This window comes from Trachypithecus francoisi, unplaced genomic scaffold (assembly GCF_009764315.1).
Source record: "Trachypithecus francoisi isolate TF-2019V2 unplaced genomic scaffold, Tfra_2.0 Lachesis_group3, whole genome shotgun sequence".
Lineage (NCBI taxonomy): Eukaryota > Metazoa > Chordata > Mammalia > Primates > Cercopithecidae > Trachypithecus > Trachypithecus francoisi.
The window spans coordinates 18,240,708-18,264,645 of NW_022681468.1; the positions used below are offsets into that span (position 1 = coordinate 18,240,708).

A 23,938-nucleotide genomic window follows, 5' to 3' on the forward strand; every position below is an offset into this window, starting at 1 on the left:
TCATCTGCAAACAGAGACAATCTGAATTCCTCTCTTCCTATTTGAATACACTTTATTTCTTTTCTTTTTTTTTTTTAGAAGCACACTACAATAGTTAATTTTATTTGTTCAAGAGCTCATATTGCAAGCATTAAACCAAGCATAGGCTTTGATTCTGTGAGCCCAAATTCACATATTGAAGAAGATCCAAAGCAAACTGCGATCCACGTACACGGATGAAAACTAAAGGCTCAGAGTTAATAACATTGTAGTTTTTAAATTTCTATAGCCTAGAGCCCAGTAGTCACAGGTCTTTTAAGTCCTTCTGGATGTCCCACAGGGTATCTGCACTTTTCTTGAGCTGAGCAACTTCATCATCCTTTAGCTTCTGGTTGATAACGCTGGTTAATCCTCGGGCATTGAGGATACACGGAAGGCTCAGGAAGACTTTATTCTCGATGCCATACATCCCCTTTACCATTGTTGACACAGGATGAATCCTGGATAGATTTTTCGACATGGATTCAATAAGGTCAGCCACACTTAATCCAGTAGCCCAGTTGGTATATCCTTTTAGCTTGATGACTTCATAGGCACTTTCAACCACCATCTTATGCACTTCCTTCCAATTTTCACTATCATTGTCAGTTCCCATTTCTGGATTCAATTCCTGGAGAGAAACACCTGCCACATTCACGCCACTCCACACAGCCACACTTGAGTTGCCATGTTTCCCCAAAATCCATCCATGGCAGCTGCTGGGATGAATGCCAAGTTTTTCAGCCATAAGGTAGCAAAATCTAGCAGAATCCAGGTTACATCCACTTCCAATCACGCGGTGTTTGGGTAATCCACTTAGTTTCCAGGTAACATATGTAAGAATGTCCACTGGGTTGGAAACCACAATTATGATGCAATCAGGACTGTACTTGACGATCTGAGGAATAATGAATTTGAAGACATTAACATTTCTCTGCACCAGATTGAGCCGACTCTCCCCTTCTTGCTGACGGACTCCTGCAGTTACCACTACAATCTTAGAATTGGCAGTCACAGAATAATCTTTATCTGCCACAATTTTAGGCGTCTGAAGAAATAAGCTCCCATGCTGCAGATCCATCATTTCTCCTTTAAGCTTATCTTCCAAAACATCCACAAGAGCAAGTTCATCAGCCAGAGACTTTCCCAGAATGCTGATAGCACACGCCATACCAACTTGTCCAACACCCACTACAGTGATCTTATTGTTTGAGACTGTTGCCTCCTCTTCTGCAACTGGTGCAATGAGTTTTTCCTTAAGAGTTGCCATTTTGCACAGGAGAGGGAAGGCGCTGGAGACCTCTGTAACAGCAGTGCAGAGAAGACCTTTATTTCTTTTTCTTGTCTCATTTCCCTGGCCAGAACTTCAATACTGTGTTGAATAGGAGTGGTGAAGAGAGGACATCCTTGTCTTTGCCAGTTTTCAAGGGGAATGTTTCTAGCTTTTGCATATTCAGTATGATATTGGCTGTGGGTTTGTCATAAACAGCTTATTATTTTGGGGGATGTTCCTTCAATACCTAGTTTATTGAGAAGTTTTAACATGAAGGGATGCTGAATTTTATCAAAGGTGTTTTCTGCATCTATTAAGATAATCATATGGTCTTTGTTTTCAGATCTGTTTATGTGATGAATTACATTTATTGATTTGCGTTTGTTGAACCAGCCTTGCATCTTGGGGATGAAGCCTACTTGATTGTGGTGGATAAGCTTTTTGATGTGCTGCTGGATTCAGTTTGCCAGTATTTTATTGAGGATTTTTGCACTGATGTTCATCAGGGATACTGGCCTGAAGTTTTTTGTTGGATCTCTGGCAGGTTTAGGTATCAAGATGTTGCTGGCCTCATAAAATGAGTTAGAGAGGAGTCCCTCCTTGGCAGTTGTTGGGCTATTTCAGAAGAAAGGGTATCTGCTCCTCTTTGTATTTCTGGTGGAATTCAGCTATAAATTCATCTGGTCCTAAGCTTTTTTTGGTTGGTAGGCTATTTATTACTGCCTGAATTTTAGAACTTGTTAATGGTCTATTCAGGGATTCAGCTTCTTCCTGGTTCGGTCTTTAGAGGGTGTATGTGTCCAGGAATTTATCCATTTCTTTTAGGTTTCCTGGTTTATATGCACAGAGGTATTTATAGTATTCTCTGATGGTTGTTTGTATTTCTGTGGGGTCAGTGGTGACATCCCCTTTATCATTTGTTATTATGTCTATTTGATTCTTCTCTCTTTTCTCCTTCATTAGTCTAGCTAGCAGTCTATTTCTTTTATTAATTTTTTCAAAAAACCAGCTCCTGGATTAATTAATTTTTTGAAGGGATTTTCGTGTATCTGTCTCCTTTGTGAAGGTATTTTTATGCATGGATGATTCAAATTGGTATTTCTGCAAGAGAAGTAGCATTGGAATGTCCTTTTCTACCATTTTGCTGTCCTCACTTCCTACCATTTTCTGTTAAAAAATGCTCATATCGGCCGGGCGCGGTGGCTCAAGCCTGTAATCCCAGCACTTTGGGAGGCCGAGACGGGTGGATCACGAGGTCAGGAGATCGAGACTATCCTGGCTAACACGGTGAAACCTCGTCTCTACTAAAAAATACAAAAAACTAGCCAGGCGTGGTGGCGGGCGCCTGTAGTCCCAGCTACTCGGGAGGCTGAGGCAGGAGAATGGCGTGAACCCGGGAGGCGGAGCTTGCAGTGAGCTGAAGTGAGCTGAGATCCGGCCACTGCACTCCAACCCGGGCAGCAGAGCAAGACTCCATCTCAAAAAAAAAAAAAAAAAGCTCATATCATCGAGTCAAATGAAAACTTACAAATATTTTAAAATAGAGAATTATATATACACATATGGAACTTTGCTTATAGTAAGCTACATTGTGTTATCAACAGCAAACTCCTCAGAGGCACCCATTCCTTCTCGTGAATAGTTAGGGAGACTTCATAATAGTGGAAGAGCTTGATTAGCAAGGCTAATAAATTATGCTGAAGATGGAGTAAGGTTTCCTACAGGGTATGGGATAGACTATTAATAGTTGTAAATATATAAAATTGTCATTTTATTTATTGATTGATTGAGACAAGGTCTTGCTCTGTTGCCCAGGCTGGAGTGCAGTAACAATCACAGCTCACTGCAGCCTCCAACTCCTGGGCTCAAGCGATCTTCCCATCTCAGCCTTCCAAGTAGCTGTGACTACTTGGAAGTAGCCACCATGCCTAGCTAATATTTTAATTTTTGTAGAGATGTGGTCTTGTCATTTTGCCCACTTGATCTCAAACTCCTGGGCTCAAGCAATCCTCCTACCTTGGCCTCTGAAAGTGCTGGGATTACAGGCATGAGCCACCATGCCCAGTCAAATTGTCATTTTAAATTCTACCAATGGCTAGCCACTTGTCTGTCTCTGATAGTGTTACTACCACATTTTATCAACTTTAAAAGGGATTGTGATAGTTTTTGCTGAAGAAATCACACATTCATTTTAATTTTTTTTTTCAAATTATTTATAGTTTTTCTGCTCTGCTTCTTGGGAGTAGTGAGTTCCAAAAGTTGTCTCCTGGCTTTAAAAAAGTAACTCTTTTTGTACATCCATTATTTTTTCACATCAAATGGTTGGTTGCACCCCCACCAAAGAGCCCTGTTAGAACATGCTCAGTGTGTCCCATACTAAGTTTCATGCCTCAAACCAAAGTCTCTCTCTCTCTTACATCACATTTCTACTTTCTTCCCTTTCACAGGAATATTTCTCATAAAACTGTCTAACTTCAATCTCTCTTTTCCTCTAATTAACTTATCAACCTCTATCCTCTTTCCTATATGGCTTTTGCTTTCAGCTTTATGTTGAAAAATTGTACCCTGTGTCCCTAAAACTAGGAGACATTTTTCACTTCTCATTTAGCTTGAATTCCCAACAGTATTTGATTCTCTTAACCACTTGCTGCTTCTCAAAATGCTTTCTCCCTTGGCTTTTAGGTGTTTGTTCTCTTTATGTTTTCAGCTTACTTCTCTAGCCCCATTTTCTTCATAGGCTAATTAACTTTTGCCCAGCAAGTAAATGTTAGAGTTCCTTAAGGCTCAGGCCTAGAGTTTCTCTTCTTTTTGCTCTATATTTTCTCCCTAGGTAGTCTCTTTCTGCTAGTCTCATTCTGCCTCTGCCGTCAGTTACCATGCATAGCCTGATGACCCCGGATGCACAGCTCCAGCCGTTATCTCAAAACTCGAGCTGTGCATATCCAGTTACTTATTTAACATCGCTTGGATGTCTCAAAGGATCTCCAACTCAGCATTTCCAAAACTGAACTCATGATATCCCTCCCAAACCAATCATCTGTCCATGGACCCTATCCTAGTGAATGGTACCATTATCCATGTACCTAAGCAAAAACCTGGGCATTTTCCTTGATACCTCTTTCTCCTGAACCCAACATCTGTAATCCATCACCACCACATCCTGTTGATTTTGCTTTCCTATTTAATTTTCTAGGAACATTTTAATTAAGGTTTGTGAATAAGATTAGAATTATATCTTTAACCTATAGTACGTATTATATCCTATAATAGTATGGAATATTATACTACATTGTATTTTAAAGAAGCTCACTTTTTTCTGAAGTCTGAGAAACCATCATCTGCAGTAACCTTCTAATTGGTCTTGATCCTATTACTATGCTCCTTTAACTTTTTTTTTTTTTTTTTTGATACGGAGTTGCGCCCTGTTGCTCAGGCTGGAGTGCAGTGACGTGATCTCGGCTCACTGCAACCTCTGCCTCCCAGGTTCAAGTGATTCTCCTGCCTCAGCCTCCCAAGTAGCTGGGATTACAGGTGCATGCCACCACGCCGGGCTGATTTTTTGTGCTTTTAGTAGAGATAGGGTTTCATCATCTTGGCCAGGATGGTCTCCATCTGACCTCGTGATCTGCCCACCTCGGCCTCCCAAAGTGCTGGGATTACAGGCATGAGCCACCACACCCAGCCTAATTTGTTTTTTACCTTGGAACCAAATCAGTGATCTGACTGGTACATCTTATCCTAGCTTAACCTCACAAATTAAGGCCAAAAATCTTAACAAGACATACGAGGCCCCCTTCATGATTTTCCCTCAGCCTCCCTCAGTAGACTGAGTTCACACCAGAGTCCCCTTGCTTGTATCCCTTCAACTACAGTGGCCGTCACAAGCTGAACTTGAATACTTTCTCTTGCCATCAGCTCTTTCACATACTATTGTCTCTGCTGAAACATGGGTCCTTTACCTCCAGTTCCTGTCTTCTACTGAGCTAAATCTCATTCATTCATTGGAATAAAATGTAGACATCATAGCTATCTACTCCACTTCCTTTGAGATGTCTCCCCAGAATCACTCAGCTAGAAATGGATTCTTCTGTTATATGCTCTGATCAACTCTGTACCTTTACTTTGTGATGTATTATGAACTGTTCATGTATGAGTATTCCCAGACTTTTGCCTCCCTCTGCTTCTTAAAAGAAACCATAGTGATCATATGTTAGTCTCTCAGAAGACTTAATTCAGAATGTTTTTTAAAAATTAACAAATTTTCATCTAATAGTTGTCATCTTTCCTTTAAATTTGTCAGAGAATCTCTTCATGTGAGAGAGTAGTCATATAATTCATAATATTGACATGGCAATATTATTCATACTAAAAAACCAATCAGTCAACCAGAATCTCTCTCTGTTATCTTCTACCGTGTGTGTGTGCACGCGCACGCGTGTGTTGGTGAGCAGGGGGCATGTTAACAGAAAACCTTGGACATAAACCATTCTTCTCATTAATTGGGAGCAATTAAGTCTCTAGAACAAAAATGCTATAAAAAATACCAAAATACTTCTGAAGAATTTTCCAGAAGCATTTTAATGAAGGTCATGAAGATGATTATAATTATAAAATTTTAAATAAAGGAGGCATAAAAAGTAAAAGCTGCCAAATAGTGCCTTAGACTTTTCTTAAAAATATTATTCCATATAGGAGGAAGGAATGGATGGATGGATGGGTGGATATGGAGCAAAGGGCAATAAGGTATATGGATTGAAGGAATCCCTGGGAAATGCATAGGCAGCTGTATGAGTCTATGCATAGGAAGAGTACCCTGCAAGCTGCAGAGGCAAAAGTGATGTTAACCAGGGAAACTTTTAAAAAAAGTACAGAAGGTTCAAAGAATGCAATCTTGGATTTATCTTGGGGCTCATTTTTCTATTTCTGTTTCTAACACTACTTTGATTAGGGTAATCACTAAGTACTGTAATTAACAGGCCCACAGCTGTATAGTGACTCAAATACAACTGAAGATTAATTCTTGCACATGTAACAGTCAGAAGTTGATGAAGGCAAAATTTATCTGGAGAAAAGTCTCTGACACTGATTGGAAATAAGAATTTTTACTTCCTCCTACTTTTTTCCCTGCCTCTGCTTCTCCTCCTCCTGCCCACAAACTCCACAACTTTGGAAACTCAGTGGTGTTTTACTACATATTTTTCTATTTTTTGGCTGTTACTAATATCTGTATTATTTTGGATACTCCATAAGAAGTCATCATTGAAAGAAAGTTACACTTCACTGCTCAACATGGTCCCTAACGGAGGAATGTGTGTTCTATTTAAAAAGGTCAAAAAAATTAGCCAGGTACGGTGGTGTGCACCTGTAATCCCAGCTATTCGGAAGGCTGAGGCACGAGGTGAGAATCGCTTGAACCTGGGAGGCTGAGGTTGCAGTGAGCCAAGATCGTGCCACTGGACTCCAGCCTGAGCAACAGACCCAGACTCTGCCTCAATAAAATAAAATAAAATAAATAAAATAAAATAAAATAGTATTACTGAAGTAATATAGATGAATTCATCCTTTACTATTTCTTGAATGTAATTTTGCACATTTAGTTCCTTACAAAAAAAATTGTTTGAAAATTATAGTGTTTAAATTAAACATTTTTCATAAACTCCATATTTACAAAGAACTTCTTTTACCGTAAAAATTTGTTACTTTATTTCCTTTATTCTTTGTTAACTCCAGAAATTTAGTATGGATCTCTAAAGTACTTAAAGTAATTTAGAAACTGAAATTCAGCATTTTCCTGAACATTTGGCATATATTGTTTCCATGTATTTCTGTTTAGCAATGTATTGTTCCTGAATTAATACTACTTGTGTTATTTATGTTTATTTTTATAAACACTGGATACGGCTTCATAGTCATTTTAGACATGTTTGAAACGGAATGAATTCTGTTGTGACTTCTGTTCATGTAGTCTCATTTTTTCTTTTTAACAGAGATATGACGGAAGTTGTACATATTAAAGATAGGAAGGAGGCAATTCATGAATTAAAATATTCACCAGATGGAACTTACCTTGCTGTTGGATGCAATGACAGCTCAGTTGATATTTATGGAGTTGCTCAGCGTTATAAAAAAGTTGGCGAGTGTTTGGGATCCCTTAGTTTCATCACTCATCTGGACTGGTCTTCAGACAGTAGATATTTGCAGACAAATGATGGAAATGGGAAAAGACTTTTTTATAGAATGCCAGGTAACAATTTCTAGCAAATTATAGATTTGTAGTGCCTATACAATATTTTAGAGTTTTACTAGAAGCAGATTTTAAGTTACATTTGACATAGGAAATCAAAGAAGATCTGAGCTGATATTTCAGGCATTGTAGACTTTTCTGTAAGTCTGCCTTATTATATTGAAATCCTTTTGGGTTTTTTCCAACTTTATTGAGGTATAATTGACATTAAAAATTGTATATATTGAAAATGTACAATGTAAAGTTTTGATATATACATTGTGAAACAATTTCCTCAATCAAGCTAAATGATGTATCGGTCACTTCACATAGTTACCATCTGTGTGTGTGTGTGTGTTGAGAACATTTAAGTTCCAGTCTCTTAGCAAATTTCAGATACATCATACAGTAACAGCATTATTAACCATAGTAAACAAACTGTGTATTAGATCTTTTGAACTTATTCATCCTATATAACTGAAACTTACTTCTCCTTTTATCCACCCCCACCTGGCCCCCATTGACCTCTACCTCTCCCAGTCCTTGGCAACTACTACTCTAAATCCTTTGGTTCTTAATTAAAACTCCTTTGGCTGGAGGATCTAAAACAGATTCTCTTTTTATTGAATTCCATAGCATGATCATAGTGTATGGTAAAGTACCACTGTATCTTAGAGAGTCAAAATGCCATTTTTGTGGCTGGAACTAATTAAGTGAATATAATTACTGGAAATGTGTGACCAATAAATTAATTTGTTTTTAGTGTTTATCTCGAATAAATTTTGCAGGCTGGGCATGGTGGCTCACGCCTGTAATCCCAACACTTTGGGAGACCACAGTGGACCGATAGCTTGAACCCAGGAGTTTGAGACCAGCCTGGGCAACATGGCAAAACCCCACCTTTACTAAAAATACAAAAACTAGCCGGGTGTGGTGGTATGCACCTGTGGTCCCAGCTATTCTGGGAGGTCGGGACGGGAGGGTCATTTGAGCTTGGGAGGATGAGGCTGCAGTGAGCCGTTTTGTTGCCATTGCACTCCAGCTAGGCAACAGATCAAGAGGCTGTCTCAAAAAAATAAACAAATAAATCTTGCAAATATTAATAACTAACTAACTTTGAAAAACAGAATTTCAACCAAAAATTTTAAAAGAGAGGAATAGGCTATGTGCAGTGACTCATGCTTGTAATCCTAGCACTTTGGGAGGCCGAGGTGGGAGGATCTCTTGAGCCTAGGAGTTTGAGAACAGTCAGGGAACATGGTGAGACCACATCTCTACCAAAAAGGAAAAAAAAAGGAGCAGGGTGTGGTGGCATGCACCTGCAGTGGGAGGATCCTTTCAGCTGGGAGTTCAAGGCTGCAGGGAGCCAAGATCATGCCAGTGAACTCCAGCCTGGGTGAAAGAGCAAGACCATGGCTCTAACTAAACAAATAAGTAAATAAATTAGCAAGTGAGTGAGTGCGTGAATGAATGGGATAAAAGCAGAATCATTGAAATATTACCTCTTAGTAATTTTTTTTTTCTTTGAGACAGAGTTTCGCTCTGTTGCCCAGGTTGGAGTGTAGTGGCATGTTCTCAGCTCACTACAGCGTCTGCCTCCAGGGTTCAAGTGATTCTCCTGCCTCAGCCACCTGAGTAGCTGATATTACAGGTGCCCGCCACCATGCCTATCTAGTTTTTGTATTTTTAATAGAGATAGGGTTTCACCATATTGGCCAGGCTGGTCTTGAAATCCTGACCTTCAGTGATCTGCCTGTCTCGGCCTCCCAAAGTGCTGAGATTACAGGTGTGAGCCACTGCACCCGGCCACCACATAGTACTTTATTTGTTGTGATGCTTAGGGAATTAGTCACTATCTTCCAAGAACCTATTACATAAAATAAGCTGCATAATTCAATGAATGCATCTCCCCAAAAGTTTTTCATTAATAGTCTACCTAATGTAAATATATTATCCTACACTCATCCTTTCTTCTTGGTCTTTTCCAGTTCTCTCTTTTTTTCTCAACTATGTATCTTAGGCTTCTTTTTTAATACCTGATTTGCCACTTTCTCATAGCTTTTACCTTTTTTTAAATCACTTACCCTGTTATGACTAATCTGTATCATTTTTTAAATAGGATTCAGTTTTCTTCTCCACATAAGGGAAGCTGCTAAGCTAAACATCCAAGGCAATGTGTGTCTCTGAATCAGTATAATTTTTGTAGTAGCTTTTAATAAATTTCTTGCATTTAGTTTTCTTTTCTCTTAACCCAAACTTACCTACCTATTTATGTATTTTCCTCTAAGTGGGGTGAGACGATTCATTAAATTTTGGAATTTAATATGTTCTCAGTACAGTTTAGGCTTGAGAAAATCAAATGAAATAACTTCTTAAATTAAGACTCTGATTTATTTTTAGGGGGAAAAGAAGTGACAAGTGCAGAAGAAATAAAAGGTGTTCACTGGGCTTCGTGGACATGTGTTTCAGGCCTTGAAGTAAATGGAATTTGGCCCAAGTATTCAGATATCAACGATATAAATTCAGTAGATGGAAATTATATTGGCCAAGTTTTAGTTACAGCTGATGACTATGGAATTATAAAATTATTCCGATATCCATGTTTAAGAAAAGGTACCTTTTCTTTCAAAATATTGTTAAGTAACCTCTCTCTCACAGAAGACTTTTATGTTCTTGCAGAAAATTCGTCTTGAGATAAATTAAAGGATTTCACATTTTTAAAAGTTACGCAGATTGGTAAAGGGTTTCATTTTGCTAATTCAAAAATTATTGTCATATGCTACATTTATTTTGGTCATGAAGTTTTATTAGAAAATTCTTTTTGAATTCATATGTTATGAATGCATATGTTCTTTATGAATGCATGTATTCTTTATGAATTCATATGTTGTTATGAATATCTCTTTCTTTTCAAAGAAACATTTTTCTTTTCACTTCCTGAATTCCTTCATAGAGTCAGACTATACAATGATGGTTGTGTGTATATATATATATATATTTTTTTTTGAGACAGGGTCTCGCTCTGTCTGTTACCCAGGCTGGAGTGCAGTGGTGATCTCTGCTCACTTCAGCCTCAACCTCCTGTGTTCCATCAACCCTGCTGCCTCAGCCTCCCAGGTAACTGGGATGACAGGCATGCGCCACCACGCCCAGCTGATTTTTGTATTTTAAGTAGAGACAGGATTTCACCATGTTGGCCAGGCTGTGTCTTAAAGTCCTCACCTCAGGCGATCTCCCTGCGTCAGCCTCTCAAGGTACTATGATTACAGGCGTGAGCAGGGTCTGATTTGGTTTAGTTTTGTGTCTCCAGCCAAATCTCATTTTGAATTATAATCTCCAGGTGTTAAGGGAGGAACTGGTGGGAAGTGATTGGATTATGGGGGCAGTTTCCCCTATGCTGCTGTTGTGATAGTGAATGAATTCTCACGAGATCTGATGGTTTTATAAATGGTAGTTTTTCCTGTGATCTCACCCACTTCTCCTTCATGCCACCCTGTAAAGAAGTTTCCTTGCTTCCTCTTCGCCTTCTCCCATGATTGTTGTAAGTTTCCTGAGGCCTCCCCAGCCATGCTGAACTGCGAGTCAATTAAATCTTTTTCCTTTATAAATTACTCAGTCTTGGGCAATTCTTTATAGCAGTTTGAAAATGGACTAATACAGGGTCTTATCATTTGGTTATTTTCTACATGTTTTATATTATCACCTCTTTTTCTTGGATCTCTTCTAAAATGATACAAATCATTCTGTTCATAGACCTGGGATAATTAAATAAAATGCTCTATTAGGTATCACTGATTTATTCCATGCCTATTTCATAAAGTATTTGAGTCAGCTCATAACAAGTCCATAAGTACTAAAGTAACTATACAAATAGAGAATCAGTATCAGGGGAAATATAAATAGAAGTACCATATTCAAACTAGATAAAGAAAATGACAGTAGTCAAACGTCAAATTTAATTCTGAGCTTCGTGGAAACCAAAAATAAAACAGGGCACAAATAGTTTTCATTCTACATTTTTAAAAAAAGCATACTTACTTCTCTAGCAAATCACAGTTTCTTTGGAAAATTTTTGAGGAACTTTCCTGAGGTATGGAACTTTATATTCGATGTAGTGAATGTGTATTCCTAGAGCATCAACACCTATAGCAGATGCAGTAGTGATTTTTCACCTGGCTTGTTGATACAAGCCGTTGGGCAAACATTAAAAATGTAGCTTAGTAAAGGTGATTTTTGGAAACAGCTAAAGTAGTTTGATTCAAATATATAATCTACTGATGTCAAACTTAAGGGCTTAATTTTTCCAGAAGCCCAGGCTAGTGTTTCCGTTGTGCCTCTAAGGTAAAGTGATGAGTTTAAGATCTTGCCAGCTTGCCATGTTGTTGATTCCTGCCTGTGAGATGTCAGCTTCCTAGGTGCATGTGAAGATATTTCACTAAGTATGTTAATAAACGTGTGTTAGTCTGTTTTCACACTGCTATGAAGAACTTCCTGAGACTGGGTAATTTGTTTTTTAAAAAATGAGGTTTAATTGACTCATAGTTCCCCATGGCTTGGGAGGCCTCAGAAAACTTACAGTCATGGCAGAAGGTAAAAGGGAAGCAAGGCACGTCTTACATGGCAGTAGGAGAGAGAGTAGGAACAATAGGGGAACTGCTGAACACTTTTAAACCATCAGATCTCATGAAAACTCACTCACTGTCACGAGAACAGCATGGGGGAACTGCCGCCATAATTCAGTCACCTCCCACCAGGTTCCTCCTTCAACATATGGAGATTACAATTCGAGATGAGATTTGGGTGGGACACAGAGCCAAACCATATCAAAAGGCTGGTTAAATCTCTAACAATTACAGTACCCTATTTCTGAGTCCCACCACATAGCCAGGACATGAGAGTCACCAGGCACAACAAATTTTAAGATGGCACTTGCTTGGTTATAAAGTGTGAGATTCAGTAAGAGTCATGATGATCTTACTCTTAGACATTGCTCCTACTTAATTGTTTCACCTACTGCCCTCTATGCAAAAACAAAAATGCTTTAATCTTCTGAGTTTTCTTAGTCAAGTGAATAGGATTTATTGATTGTTTTTATCATTTGCAAGAGAGAAGTTGGTATTATTGCACAGTAATTTTATTTCATTTATAAAATGTGTAGTAGTTCTTTGAATTGCTGTGTGAATATTTTACCAAAGCCTAAGAAAATTAGTCTTGTTTTAAGAGATTATTCACTCCTTCAAGGATATAAGTATAAATTACTCCTCTTTTTTGTTTCCCTTTTGTTAGATTTTTTGTTGGTAATTTATTTTCTAGTAAGGATGATTTTTATTTCTAGGCACTTGTGAATCAGCTTGAAATTGTAGCTAGGTAAGTGGGAAAGACCGAATACGACTACTGCATTTTTATAATATTAATATAAGTATTTTTTTTTTTTTTGAGAGCGGAGCCTCGCTGTGTCGCCCAGGCTGGAGTGCAGTGGCGTGATCTTGGCTCACTGCAAGCTCCGCCTCCCGGGTTCCCGCCATTCTCCCGCCTCAGCCTCCGAGTAGTTGGGACTACAGGCGCCCGCCACCGCGCCCGGCTAGTTTTTTGTATTTTTAGTAGAGACAGGGTTTCACCGTGTTAGCCAGGAGGGTCTCGATCTCCTGACCTCGTGATCCACCTGCCTCGGCCTCCCAAAGTGCTGGGATTACAGGCTTGAGCCACCGCGCCCGGCAATATAAGTATTTTAAGATCTTGTGTTTTGCAGACCACTTGGGCCAAAAAAGATTATGTATGTATTGAATTCACATAATTACATACCTTGAAGTTAGCAGTATTACTAGAAAGAGGTATTCTCTTTCTTTTAGAGTAATTATTAAGTTGCATTGCTAGTCCAAGTTAAGGTTAGAAAAATGTAGCTGATGTATTAATGTATTTTACATATCCATTCAGGTAATATTCATTAGGTGACTTCTTAGAAGTGCAGCATTTACAAAATGTGGATTTTAAATAATAGAATTAGTTTATGTTATAGAATCATTGTAATTGAAACAAAAAAATATATGAAGTTAGCGAAAAGAGAGAATGATCGTATGAACCACATATACCCTATATTTACTGCACTCTAATTTCAGCCCAAAGCATTCCACCCCCTTCATATTTTTTTCTTCATTATCATCCTCTTTTTCTCTAGTTTCACCTGCTCCTGACCATAATCTCTGAAAGAATCCAGGACTCTTTCTAGGCAGCAGCATAGGGGCTGTGGTGGATGGTGAGCAGATCAGGGTCAGGGAGAATGGGAAGGTGAGGGCAGGGTGAGGGCATCACCTCCATCACTGTTAATAATGGCCAAGATCCTCTCTGTACTTCTTGTTGGCAAATGAAAATTTATATTTGGAGAAAATATCATTTCGATTCCAGGAAATTCATTTAGATTCCAGGAAATTCATAGGAAAAACCAAATATCTAACAACAACAACAACAACAACAACAACAAATTTATAACAGGGACTTATTCAGTGCTGTTTTCCATTTGTTGCATGTAGCTTTAATGCCTTTTTTTCACTGCTGCAAAATATTGTGTTGTAAGTTTATGCTGCAATTTATGCATTTATTCGCCTGTCATTGTACATTTGGGTCATTTCCCATCTTTTGATATTAAATCAGGTTTCTTAAAGTAGTGAAATAACTAGGAGTGAAATTTCTGGGTCATGGAGAATGTGGACGTTATAAGAAAATACCAAATTATTTTCCAAAGTGGTTATACAATTTTACAAAGCCTGTTGATTCAGCACTTGATATTGCTATACTTTCTAACTTTTGCAAATCCAGTTCATGTAAATGATGTCACATTGAGGTCTTAATTTCCATTTGTCTGACCACAAATGAGGTTAACCATCTTTTAAAATATGTTTTGGTCTTCTGTGTTTTCTTCTCTGTGAAACATGGGTTCATATCTCTTTCCTGTGTTTCTATTGAGTTATTTCTTTTATTGATCTGTAAGAATTACTTTATATACTCTTATAATACAAATGCTTTGTAATTTTTATAGTTTGCAAATATCTTTTCCCAGTTTGTGACTTGCCTTTTTGTTTTCTTAATGATGTGTTTTCTTGGCCAGTTCTTAATTTCAGTGTAGTTAAGTCTATTTCTCTTTCTTTTCTTATAGGTAGCGTAGTTTTGTATATTAAGAAATTGTTGCTTTTATTAGGGTCAGAAAGATATTTTCATATATTTATATATTCCCATATCTAGAAGTTTAATGTCATTAAAACATAGTTAAATGGAAAAAGTCATTTGTCATATTGCTACAATATATTGAAAATATTTAGTTCATATTACCCTTGTGTCAAAATACACATTAAAACACATTAGGGGCTGGGCGCGGTGGCTCAAGCCTGTAATCCCAGCACTTTGGGAGGCCGAGACGGGCGGATCACGAGGTCAGGAGATCCAGACCATCCTGACTAACACGGTGAAACCCCGTCTCTACTAAAAAATACAAAAAACTAGCTGGGCAAGGTGGCGGGCGCCTGTAGTCCCAGCTACTCGGGAGGCTGAGGCAGGAGAATGGCGTAAACCCGGGAGGCGGAGCTTGCAGTGAGCTGAGATCTGGCCACTGCACTCCAGCCTGGGCGACAGAGCGAGACTCCGTCTCCAAAAAAAAAAAAAAAAAACACATTAGGAAAGAAATGGAGTCATTGAAACACAAGTATTTTAGTATATTTCTTTATCCTTACCAAGAATTTTCATCTTCTTTTAAATTAGGAAGCTTCTATGATCATTATAGCTTGTCTTGATAAGTTTTTTCTCTGAGATATTCATCCTAATTGATGATATACTGTTTAGGCCTTAACTATTCTTATTATTGAATCATTTTTTATCATAGTTTTCATAATCAAAAGGCACCTTGTGAGCATATAATCCAATTTACATTTTAAAATGAAGAAATGGAGTCCAAAAGAGGTTTGGTGGAATGCTCACACTTCTGTGCTATTAAATGGTCAAACTGATGCTCAAGCACTAGTCTTTTGATTTCAATTCTGATATTCTTTAAGCTACATCAAACTTTTGCCCTCTTCTGTGCATTATAGGGGTTGGAATCATGTTCATGCCCTCAGTTTCCTTCACTACTCTTTCCTCCATTACAATCTAGCATTCCAACCCAAATGTCCAAGCAGAGCAAAAGGAAATGTAATCTTTCCTTTTCTTTTCTTTTTCTCTTTCTTCGAATATCTAATGAGTGTTTGCTATATACCAGGCACCAGGGATATATATTAAACAAGACACCACCGCTCTCTTCAAAGAGCTTATAGTTTTAATGGAGGAGTGAACAAGTAAATAGTCTATTACATTTCAGTGTTATGTAAGTATAATTACAAGGAGTAATCACAGAGAATTCTGGAAGCATGTAACTTGGTCTTGGTGAGTCAAGGTCACTTAATGAAAGATGTGATATCTAGGTTCACTTTTAAGATACCATTTATCAGAACAAATTATTAAAAATTAGACTGGTTATTAAAAATTATTAATACAGTCCCATTGACTAAAAATAACTGGTTTCTCTTAGACTTATTTTGCAACTTTCTTGTTTAATTGCCTTGGTTTATCCAAGAGGGTCTTTGAAAAGTCTCAAAGAAAAGTTGGGAAGGGACTTACAGGATTATTTGTACCTGTCTCTATCACTCAGTGTAGTCAGAGTAGATGCTTTAACTCTTTAATTTGCCCTGACATAACAAATTAGTAGATCTTAGAACTTGGAATTTTATTTGTTTGAATTTCTGGCTTTAACTTTTAAGACTCTCTGATGTCTAAGAGTGCTTGAGGGTTGCATCAAAGGTAGTAGTAGTAGTCAAAGCTCTCTCGATAGGCAAGTAATGCATTCCTATATAAGAGCCCTTACCTTATAGTATTTGCTGGGTTGAAATATGGGAAGTTAAATTAGTGACTTATATTAAGCTACATAAAAAATTTATTCCTAAAATAACAGTATTACTATTAAGCAGCAGTAAATTATAACTTTAGATGAGTTTTGATTCTATTTTATGTGTTAATTTTGATAGCTATCTTAATGACCAAGATGAAAATTTTTCTCCAGAATTTTATTGATGGGGCTTTGGCATCCTGATATACAAGTCTTCTATAACTTAATATAAAATGTTCAAAACAATATCAAAATGAAGCTAACCATCATTGTATCCTGTGTACTTTAACAAGAATATGTATATAATGCCACATACCAGGAGGAGGAGATAGAGAATATATTCTAAAAATATATTCCTGTAGGTTGTAGTGGCTCATGCCTGTAATCCCGACACATTGGGAGGCTAAGGCAGGAGGATTGCTTGAGCCCAGGAACTGGAGATGAGCCTGGGCAACATAGCAAAACTCTGTCTCTGTCATAAATAAATAAATAAAATATATCCCTGTTGCCACAGAGATTTTTAAGAAAACCACAAAGTTAAATGATTCCTTTATTATTGGAGAAATTGGGTGTATACCACCTTAGCCAAATGATACAGCTTAACATCTCTAATGATAGAACTGACTGTATCCCCTGAAATGACATATCCAAAAGGATGTAACATTGCCCATACCCAAAACACATCACCTGAATCTAATCATGAGGAGGTGTTAGACAAAACCCAAATTGAAAGATATTTTTAAAAATATCTGGATTTTAAAAATGATTTTAAAGGACATTGTTGGAACAACTGGGCATATTTGACTTCGATTAATATGATGTATTACATTGATTGGCTTTTTAATGTTGAACCTAACTTACATTCCTGGCATAAATCTCATCTGATTATGTTGTTTAATCCTTTTTATATGTTGCTGAATTCAGTTTGCATTGCTGAATTCAGTTTGCTATTATTTTGTTGATGACTTAAGTCTTAAAAGGATCCTCTGGCTGCTTGGGTTGAGAATAATGGGGGTAAGGTTGAGTTGATTAGTTCTTTGAATTTCACTTAAGCCCAAAGGCCTCAGGCCAAAACATTCAAATGTTTCAGTATAAAAACAGTTGATTCCCAGGTTTTTCTCAAAGTGGTAAGATAATGCCTCATAGCCTTTGTGGTTCCTTGTGAATCAGCAGAGGAGATATTTTTATTCCTTGATACAGATTCATTCATTTGTTCAATTTTTGAGTCAGCTTATTTCCCATTTGTTCATAATTCAGTTAATAGAAGGATGATACAGTGGTTCATGTATAAAAATTGTTTGAAATGGTATTTTGTTTAGCATTCATTTATCAATTTAAAGATATATTTTTATTATAGGAGCCAAGTTTAGAAAATATATTGGCCATTCAGCTCACGTAACTAATGTCAGATGGTCACATGATTATCAGTGGGTTATTTCTATTGGTGGAGCAGATCACTCTGTCTTTCAGTGGAAATTTATTCCTGAAAGAAAACTGAAAGATGCTCTTCACATAGCACCCCAAGGTGAGTAGTATACATTACCTAAGCAATTTCCCTGTCAAATAATTCTTCAGTAACCCCCAAATAACAATTTTATGTTAAAGTATAATCTAGCCTCATAAGCTAACAGTATAGTTTGTTATTAGTAGAAATTTCAAGTTAAAATATTAGTTCTATATGTTTAAAGTTAGATGTCATAGAGTGTGGAATACAAAGTCATTTTGATTGCATTTCAATCTGTCTAATAATGAGTGAAGAAACAGTTATATTAATAGCAAAACAAGCATTGAATATATCCTCTGGGAGATGGGTATCTAGATTTTATAAATGCTTTTATTGACCAAAATTATCTAATGTCAATTCATCTGTTGCATATAGTATTTTTAGCTATTTTTCATGTTAATTATAGGTTATATTCACTTATATTTGCACAGACATTTAAATTTGATGTAGCGGTCATTGGGGAGCCAGTGAAGGGATTTAAAGGAGCTATTGAGTTTGCAGTGAGTGGAGAGGAAGATAATCTGTAGTACAGTTTACTGACATCTGTGTCACTTGAATAGGTAATTTCATTTGATTGTTTTATGGCTTGTCTCCATGTCAACTGACGTAGCTCTTAATCATTAATTTTCCAGTGCTGTTTTGAAAATGAATCTTCTTTAAACAAGTAACATTTCATTTTTAAAAATTACAGAAAGTCTGGCTGACTCTCATAGTGAGGAATCAGATTCAGATCTGTCTGATGTTCCAGAGCTGGATTCTGAAATTGAACAAGAGACACAGCTCACCTACCATCGACAGGTAATTTTCCATATCACACAGTTTTTCTCTGAAAAGTCCAATTTCTTCTTTATCTTGCTCCCCGTTAATCATCTGTTGTTATCTTCTGTGTCTTTAATTTCCCAAGCAATGTATGATTATATTAGTTTTCCCACTGTCAGTGTTAGAGTACACTTGTGTAAAATTTTTTTACATTAAATGGTTGGTATATTAAGTATGCTTGCCTTCTATTTGCCTATAGGATTTTGTCATAGTATACTCACATTTATTCCCTTAACAGTATTCTTTTGTGAAGTATAAAAATTTCCTGGAACACTAAATATCTGTTTGTCAGTGTGGTATGTAGAAAATGTGAATTTGCTTATTCTTTCCAAGGGAGTAAATTTCATGAATTACCTTTTCATTTAAGACTATTATTAAAGGTTGTTTTCAGACAATGTCTGAAAGTTATATTGAGAGTATATGAAAACCTTTATTAATATATATTCTAAGAATATTTCTACTTATATACATTTTTTAAAGGTTTACAAAGAAGATCTACCTCAGCTTAAAGAACAATGCAAAGAGAAACAAAAAAGTGCTACTTCTAAAAGAAGAGAGCGGGCTCCGGGAAATAGTATTCGATTACACTTTGTTCACGGGTATAAAACAACTATCTTTCATTTATATGTTTGAATTTTGGTTCACACTTACTAGCTTAACATCTCTAATGATAGAACTGACTGTATCCCCTGAAATGACGTATCTGAAAGTATACAACATTGCCCATGGGGAAAACACATCACCTGAATCTAATCATAAGGAGACATTAGACAAAACCAAATTGAAAGATATTTTTAAAAATATCTGGATTTTTAAAATGATTATAAAGGATACTGTTGGGACAACTGGGCATGTCTGTGCTTTGTAACTTTAAACAAGTCACTTAACCTCTCTGCTTCTTTTGTGTCTGTGAAATGGAGATAATAGTACTGTGTTAGTCCATTTCACATTGCTATAAAGGAATACCTGAAGCTGGATAATTTATAAAGAAAAGAGGTTTATTTGGCTCAGTGTTCTGCAGGCTGTACAAGCAGGGTAGCAGCCTCTGCTCAGTTTCTGGTGAAGCCTCAAGAAGCTTTTACTCATGGTAGAAGGCAAAGGGGGAGCAGGTGTGTTACGTAGTGAGAGAGAGAACAAGAAAGAAGGGATCGAAAGGGAAGGGGGTTGCTGGACTCTTTAAGCAATCAGATCTTGTTTGAACAAATCAGGAGATGATAACTCACTCATCACCAAGGGGATGGCATAAAGCCATTCATGAGGGATCTGCCCCTATGACCCAAACACTTCCCACCAGGGCACTTCCCAGTATCCCACACTGGGGATCACATTTCAACATGAGATTTGGACAAATATCTGAATCGTATCAAGTACCTACCTTACAAGGTTCTGATGAGGAGTGAATAAGGCAATGCTAGTGGTGATTTACAACATTGTGTGGCACATAATAAGCACTATGTAAGTGTTTATTAAATAAAAAAATAAATCTTATGAAAGTTTCATATTTATGGAAATGGACCTCTTTAAACAAGTAAAATGTAAGAGATAATCATCTCCCCTTAATATGTCTAATTTGGAATGATATTGTAACTTCTTGCATGAGCATTTTTGCCTAAATATTTTAATTTCACCAGAATACACGTTCTGAATTCTCTTAGAACATCCGTCAAGACAGGTCTCACATTTCAGCTTGGCAGAAATAGATTTTCCAATCTGACTCTTTTCTACCTTTCAGCCAGCATTCATTTTCTTACCTGACTGATAATACTTACCAAGAATTTTAAAAAGGATTTATTAAGTAAAAGTATTTTTTCTCCAGTGTTAAAATGGTCAGTAGTTTTTATGCAGTTGTATTTTATGAATTGGGTTTCTTTGAAGTGCCAGGCAAGGTTGCTATAAATGGACTTATTTTGATCATTTAAGATTTGGCTACTTTGTCTTGGATGAATATGATATTTTGAAATTGTTGTTTAAACTTATTTTTGGAATATAGGTTATATTAAGGTGTATAAAACGGTACAGTTTGAAAATCTTTCTCCCACCTCTGCCCTCCCAGCCATCATTTCCCCTCTCTGCAGATAGTCACTATTAGTTTCAGAAATACTTATGCAACAATTACAAATATATATTCTTTTCTATACCTTTTACTTATAGAAAGCAATTGTTTTATTTTATAGTATACAATTTTAGTATTATACTTACGTAAATAGTAGTATACTATACATACTATTCTCTACCTTGTTTTTTTCACTCAATATTATACCTTAGATTTAGCTATTTGCAGTCCGAGCAGTTCATAAAAGTTTATTGGATCAGAGGTGGTGGTATTTTTTAATTGTTCAGGCTGGGCATGGTGGCTTACACCTGTAATCCCAGCACTTTGGGAGGCCAAGGTGGGTGGAGCTGAGGAGTTCAAGACCAGCCTGGACAACATGGCAAAACCTCATCTCTACAAAAAATACAAAAATTAGCCAGGCACAGTGGCACGCAGCAGTAGTCCCAGCTACTTGGAGGGCTGAGGTGGGAGGATCCTTTGAGCCTGGGTGGTCAAGGTTGCAGGGAACTGTGATCACACCACTGCACTTCAGCCTGAGTGACAGAGCAAGACCCCATCTCTTTAAAAAAAAATTGTTTAGTGTCCTGTAAAACTGGAAATTGAATGATTCACTCAAAGGGTACCTACTTCTCTCCTGTATGTTCTGTATTGATCAGATAAAAGACCAAAATTAATTACATATGATTTGTTTTCTATATTAGTTACAGAGGTTATGACTGTCGAAGTAATCTGTTTTATACTCAAATTGGTGAAATTGTGTACCATGTGGCAGCAGTGGGTGTCATTTATAATCGACAGCAGAACACACAGCGTTTTTATCTGGGTCATGATGATGATATTCTCTGCCTAACTATTCATCCTTTGAAAGACTACGTGGCAACAGGCCAGGTAGGTTTGAAAGACTGACAATGAGCCAGATAAGCTACACCTCTGTTTGAGTTTAGATAAATTAATCATATATCTCTTTTGTGTTCTAGGAAATGAAGAGTAAAGAATTCTTTAGAATGGGTTTTATTTTCAGATTATAAATAAAATTTACCCCTAACTTTTTTCCTACAGTTTTACTTAAAGTTTTTATTGTTTTAATTTGAATTATTTTAATTTAAATTTGGAACTCATAGCTCTGGCTTCTTTTTTCTGTCATGATATTAATTTTTTAAATTAGTAAAATTAAAGAAAACGTAAAGACTAGAAATCTGGTTTCTTTAGGTTGAGTTACCTAAAACAGTAAATAATTTAACAAATGTCCTGTGACAAACCAAAGGACTATGTCTCTTTATTTTACAACCAGGATAGTAATCTATTCAGGTTTACCAAAGTAGAAAGCACAAATATTGAAATAAAAAACCCTGAGAAAATCTTAACTGATACCTCTCTATATGGATATTCTTAGAGAAGGAAGGGAAGAAATGAAGTTTATAGATTCTTACTATATGTAAGTATTTTACTAGTTTATTGATGTATATTTATTTTATTCTCACCTCAACCTTGTGAGAGTAAAATTATTTCCTTCAGTCTACAAATGACGAGGTTCAGGTTTGGAGAAATTAAATAATTTGCTTAAGATCAATCAGCTAATAGGTAATAAAGCCTAAAACCTTCAGTCTGTCTGGCTTTAAACACTGTGTAAAGATACCTTTTAGCTAGGATATGTGGAAAAGGGGTTCAACTTGCATCCTCCTATATAGCTTTCCTGAAAGGAGAGAAAACTCCTCCCTTTTTTCTTTCTCCCATTCTTCTTCCTTTCTTTGTGCCTCTGTTTACTTGCTCTTTCTCTCCTTCCTTTCCCTTTCCTTATTCCTTTCTTTCATTCACTCAGAAACATTCATCAAGCACATTCTGTGTAGCAAGAAATGTGCTAGGAATATAAAGATAAATAAGACAACTTCTTGCCATGGTGGAAACTCATATTCTGAGTTGTTATACAGTGTCCTAAGTATAGATCAGAGAAGCTTCTCTGATCTATATTTATGACAATACTTTAGCACTGTTGATGTTTTGCGGCAGGTAACTATTTGTTGTGGGAGGCTGACCTATGCATTGTACGATATTTAGCAGCATCCCTGGTCTCAACCCATTAGTGTCAGTAACACCCACTTCTCTGAGTTGTGGCAACCCAAAATATCTCCTGACAGTGCCCAGATGTCCCTTGGAAGGCAAAATCACCCTGTTTTTAAATGTAGAAATTTGTACAAAGTCTTGTAGCAATGTAATGAAGAAGAACTAATGATTAATTGTGTCCAGTAGAATCGAAGAAACCCTCATAGAGATGATGACATTTGAGCTGAATTGTTTACTTGGCAGAGGGGAAGTTGGGAAAAAGCATTTTAAGTGTATTATAGCATGTGTAAAAGGTAAAAGTAGGGCAAAAAAAAAAAAAAAAAAAAAGCCCAGATTATTTAAAGAACTATACATAACCCACAGTGTTCAAATCTTAGAATGCATTATGGACATTAGTGGAGGAACTAATCAGGAGGGTAGGCAGAGGTTAAAACTACCTGGTTATCCCATATATTAACACAAACTGGGTCTTGGATGCACAGTTGTATTTAATGTTTTATGATCTAGCCTTTTCAGTACAGGCACTTTCTGAGAAACCTTTGTCCTCATTTGGGGCATTTTCTTGTCAGGTTTTTGTGTTTGTTTTTGTGGGTATTTGCTTCATTCCACTTCTGAGTTTTCAGGTAGACAGATGTGATTAAAAACTCTGTTCTAAGGTGTTTATTGTAGTGGAGTAATGGGTTTGCAGTAATAAGTCATACTTTTCCACCGAAGGGGAGGGTTTGGGAATCGAGACTAGATAAAGTTAAGTCGTTGGAAGAATTCCTTGATTGGAAATTTTACCTTTGTGTTTTGATGCTCTGTTTCCTGGAAATAACTCAGGGATGCTCCTGGTTTGTCCGTCTACTGCTTTGATTCCTTGAATCCCACCCATTCATTCACTTTAAGAAAAAAAACAAATAATTGTTGCAGAGGTCTCTGTATTTTGCGGCTTCCCTTTTGTAAGAAGCACTTTTCCCAAATAAAACAATTTTTAAAAAAGCAATTTAGATGAAAAATCTAGAGAGTTTTGCCTTTTGGAGAATTAAATACAAAGAATAACCCCTTGTCAGGAACTGTAATCTTAAGTGGAAATGAAAGAA

General features: G+C 36.8%; 2 protein-coding genes across 7 annotated transcripts in view; one reads left to right on the top strand and one right to left on the bottom strand.

The window, feature by feature from the left end:
• Positions 1 to 23,938, top strand: part of EML5 (EMAP like 5) — a 205,441-nt gene that overhangs the window by 79,003 nt on the left and 102,500 nt on the right. For all 6 annotated transcript variants that reach the window (XR_004432358.1, XM_033191654.1, XM_033191655.1 and 3 more), the window contains exons 9-14: positions 7,279 to 7,535; positions 9,915 to 10,127; positions 17,777 to 17,944; positions 18,615 to 18,721; positions 19,223 to 19,341; positions 21,497 to 21,683. Coding sequence is in view for 5 of the 6 variants with exons in the window: in XM_033191654.1 (XP_033047545.1) it covers positions 7,279 to 7,535; positions 9,915 to 10,127; positions 17,777 to 17,944; positions 18,615 to 18,721; positions 19,223 to 19,341; positions 21,497 to 21,683 (1,051 nt within the window). In the remaining variant the exon portion in view is untranslated. The remainder of the gene's footprint in view (positions 1 to 7,278; positions 7,536 to 9,914; positions 10,128 to 17,776; positions 17,945 to 18,614; positions 18,722 to 19,222; positions 19,342 to 21,496; positions 21,684 to 23,938) is intronic.
• LOC117071570 (L-lactate dehydrogenase B chain-like) lies at positions 257 to 1,339 on the bottom strand. The gene has a single exon (XM_033191676.1). It carries the CDS (start codon positions 1,286 to 1,288, stop codon positions 284 to 286), a length of 1,005 nt encoding a protein of 334 aa, XP_033047567.1. The 5' UTR covers positions 1,289 to 1,339; the 3' UTR covers positions 257 to 283.

Coding starts and splice junctions, on each gene's coding strand:
- LOC117071570 (XM_033191676.1), bottom strand. CDS start 1,288: ATGGCAACTCTTAAGGAAAAACTCATTGCACCAGTTGCAGAAGAGGAG.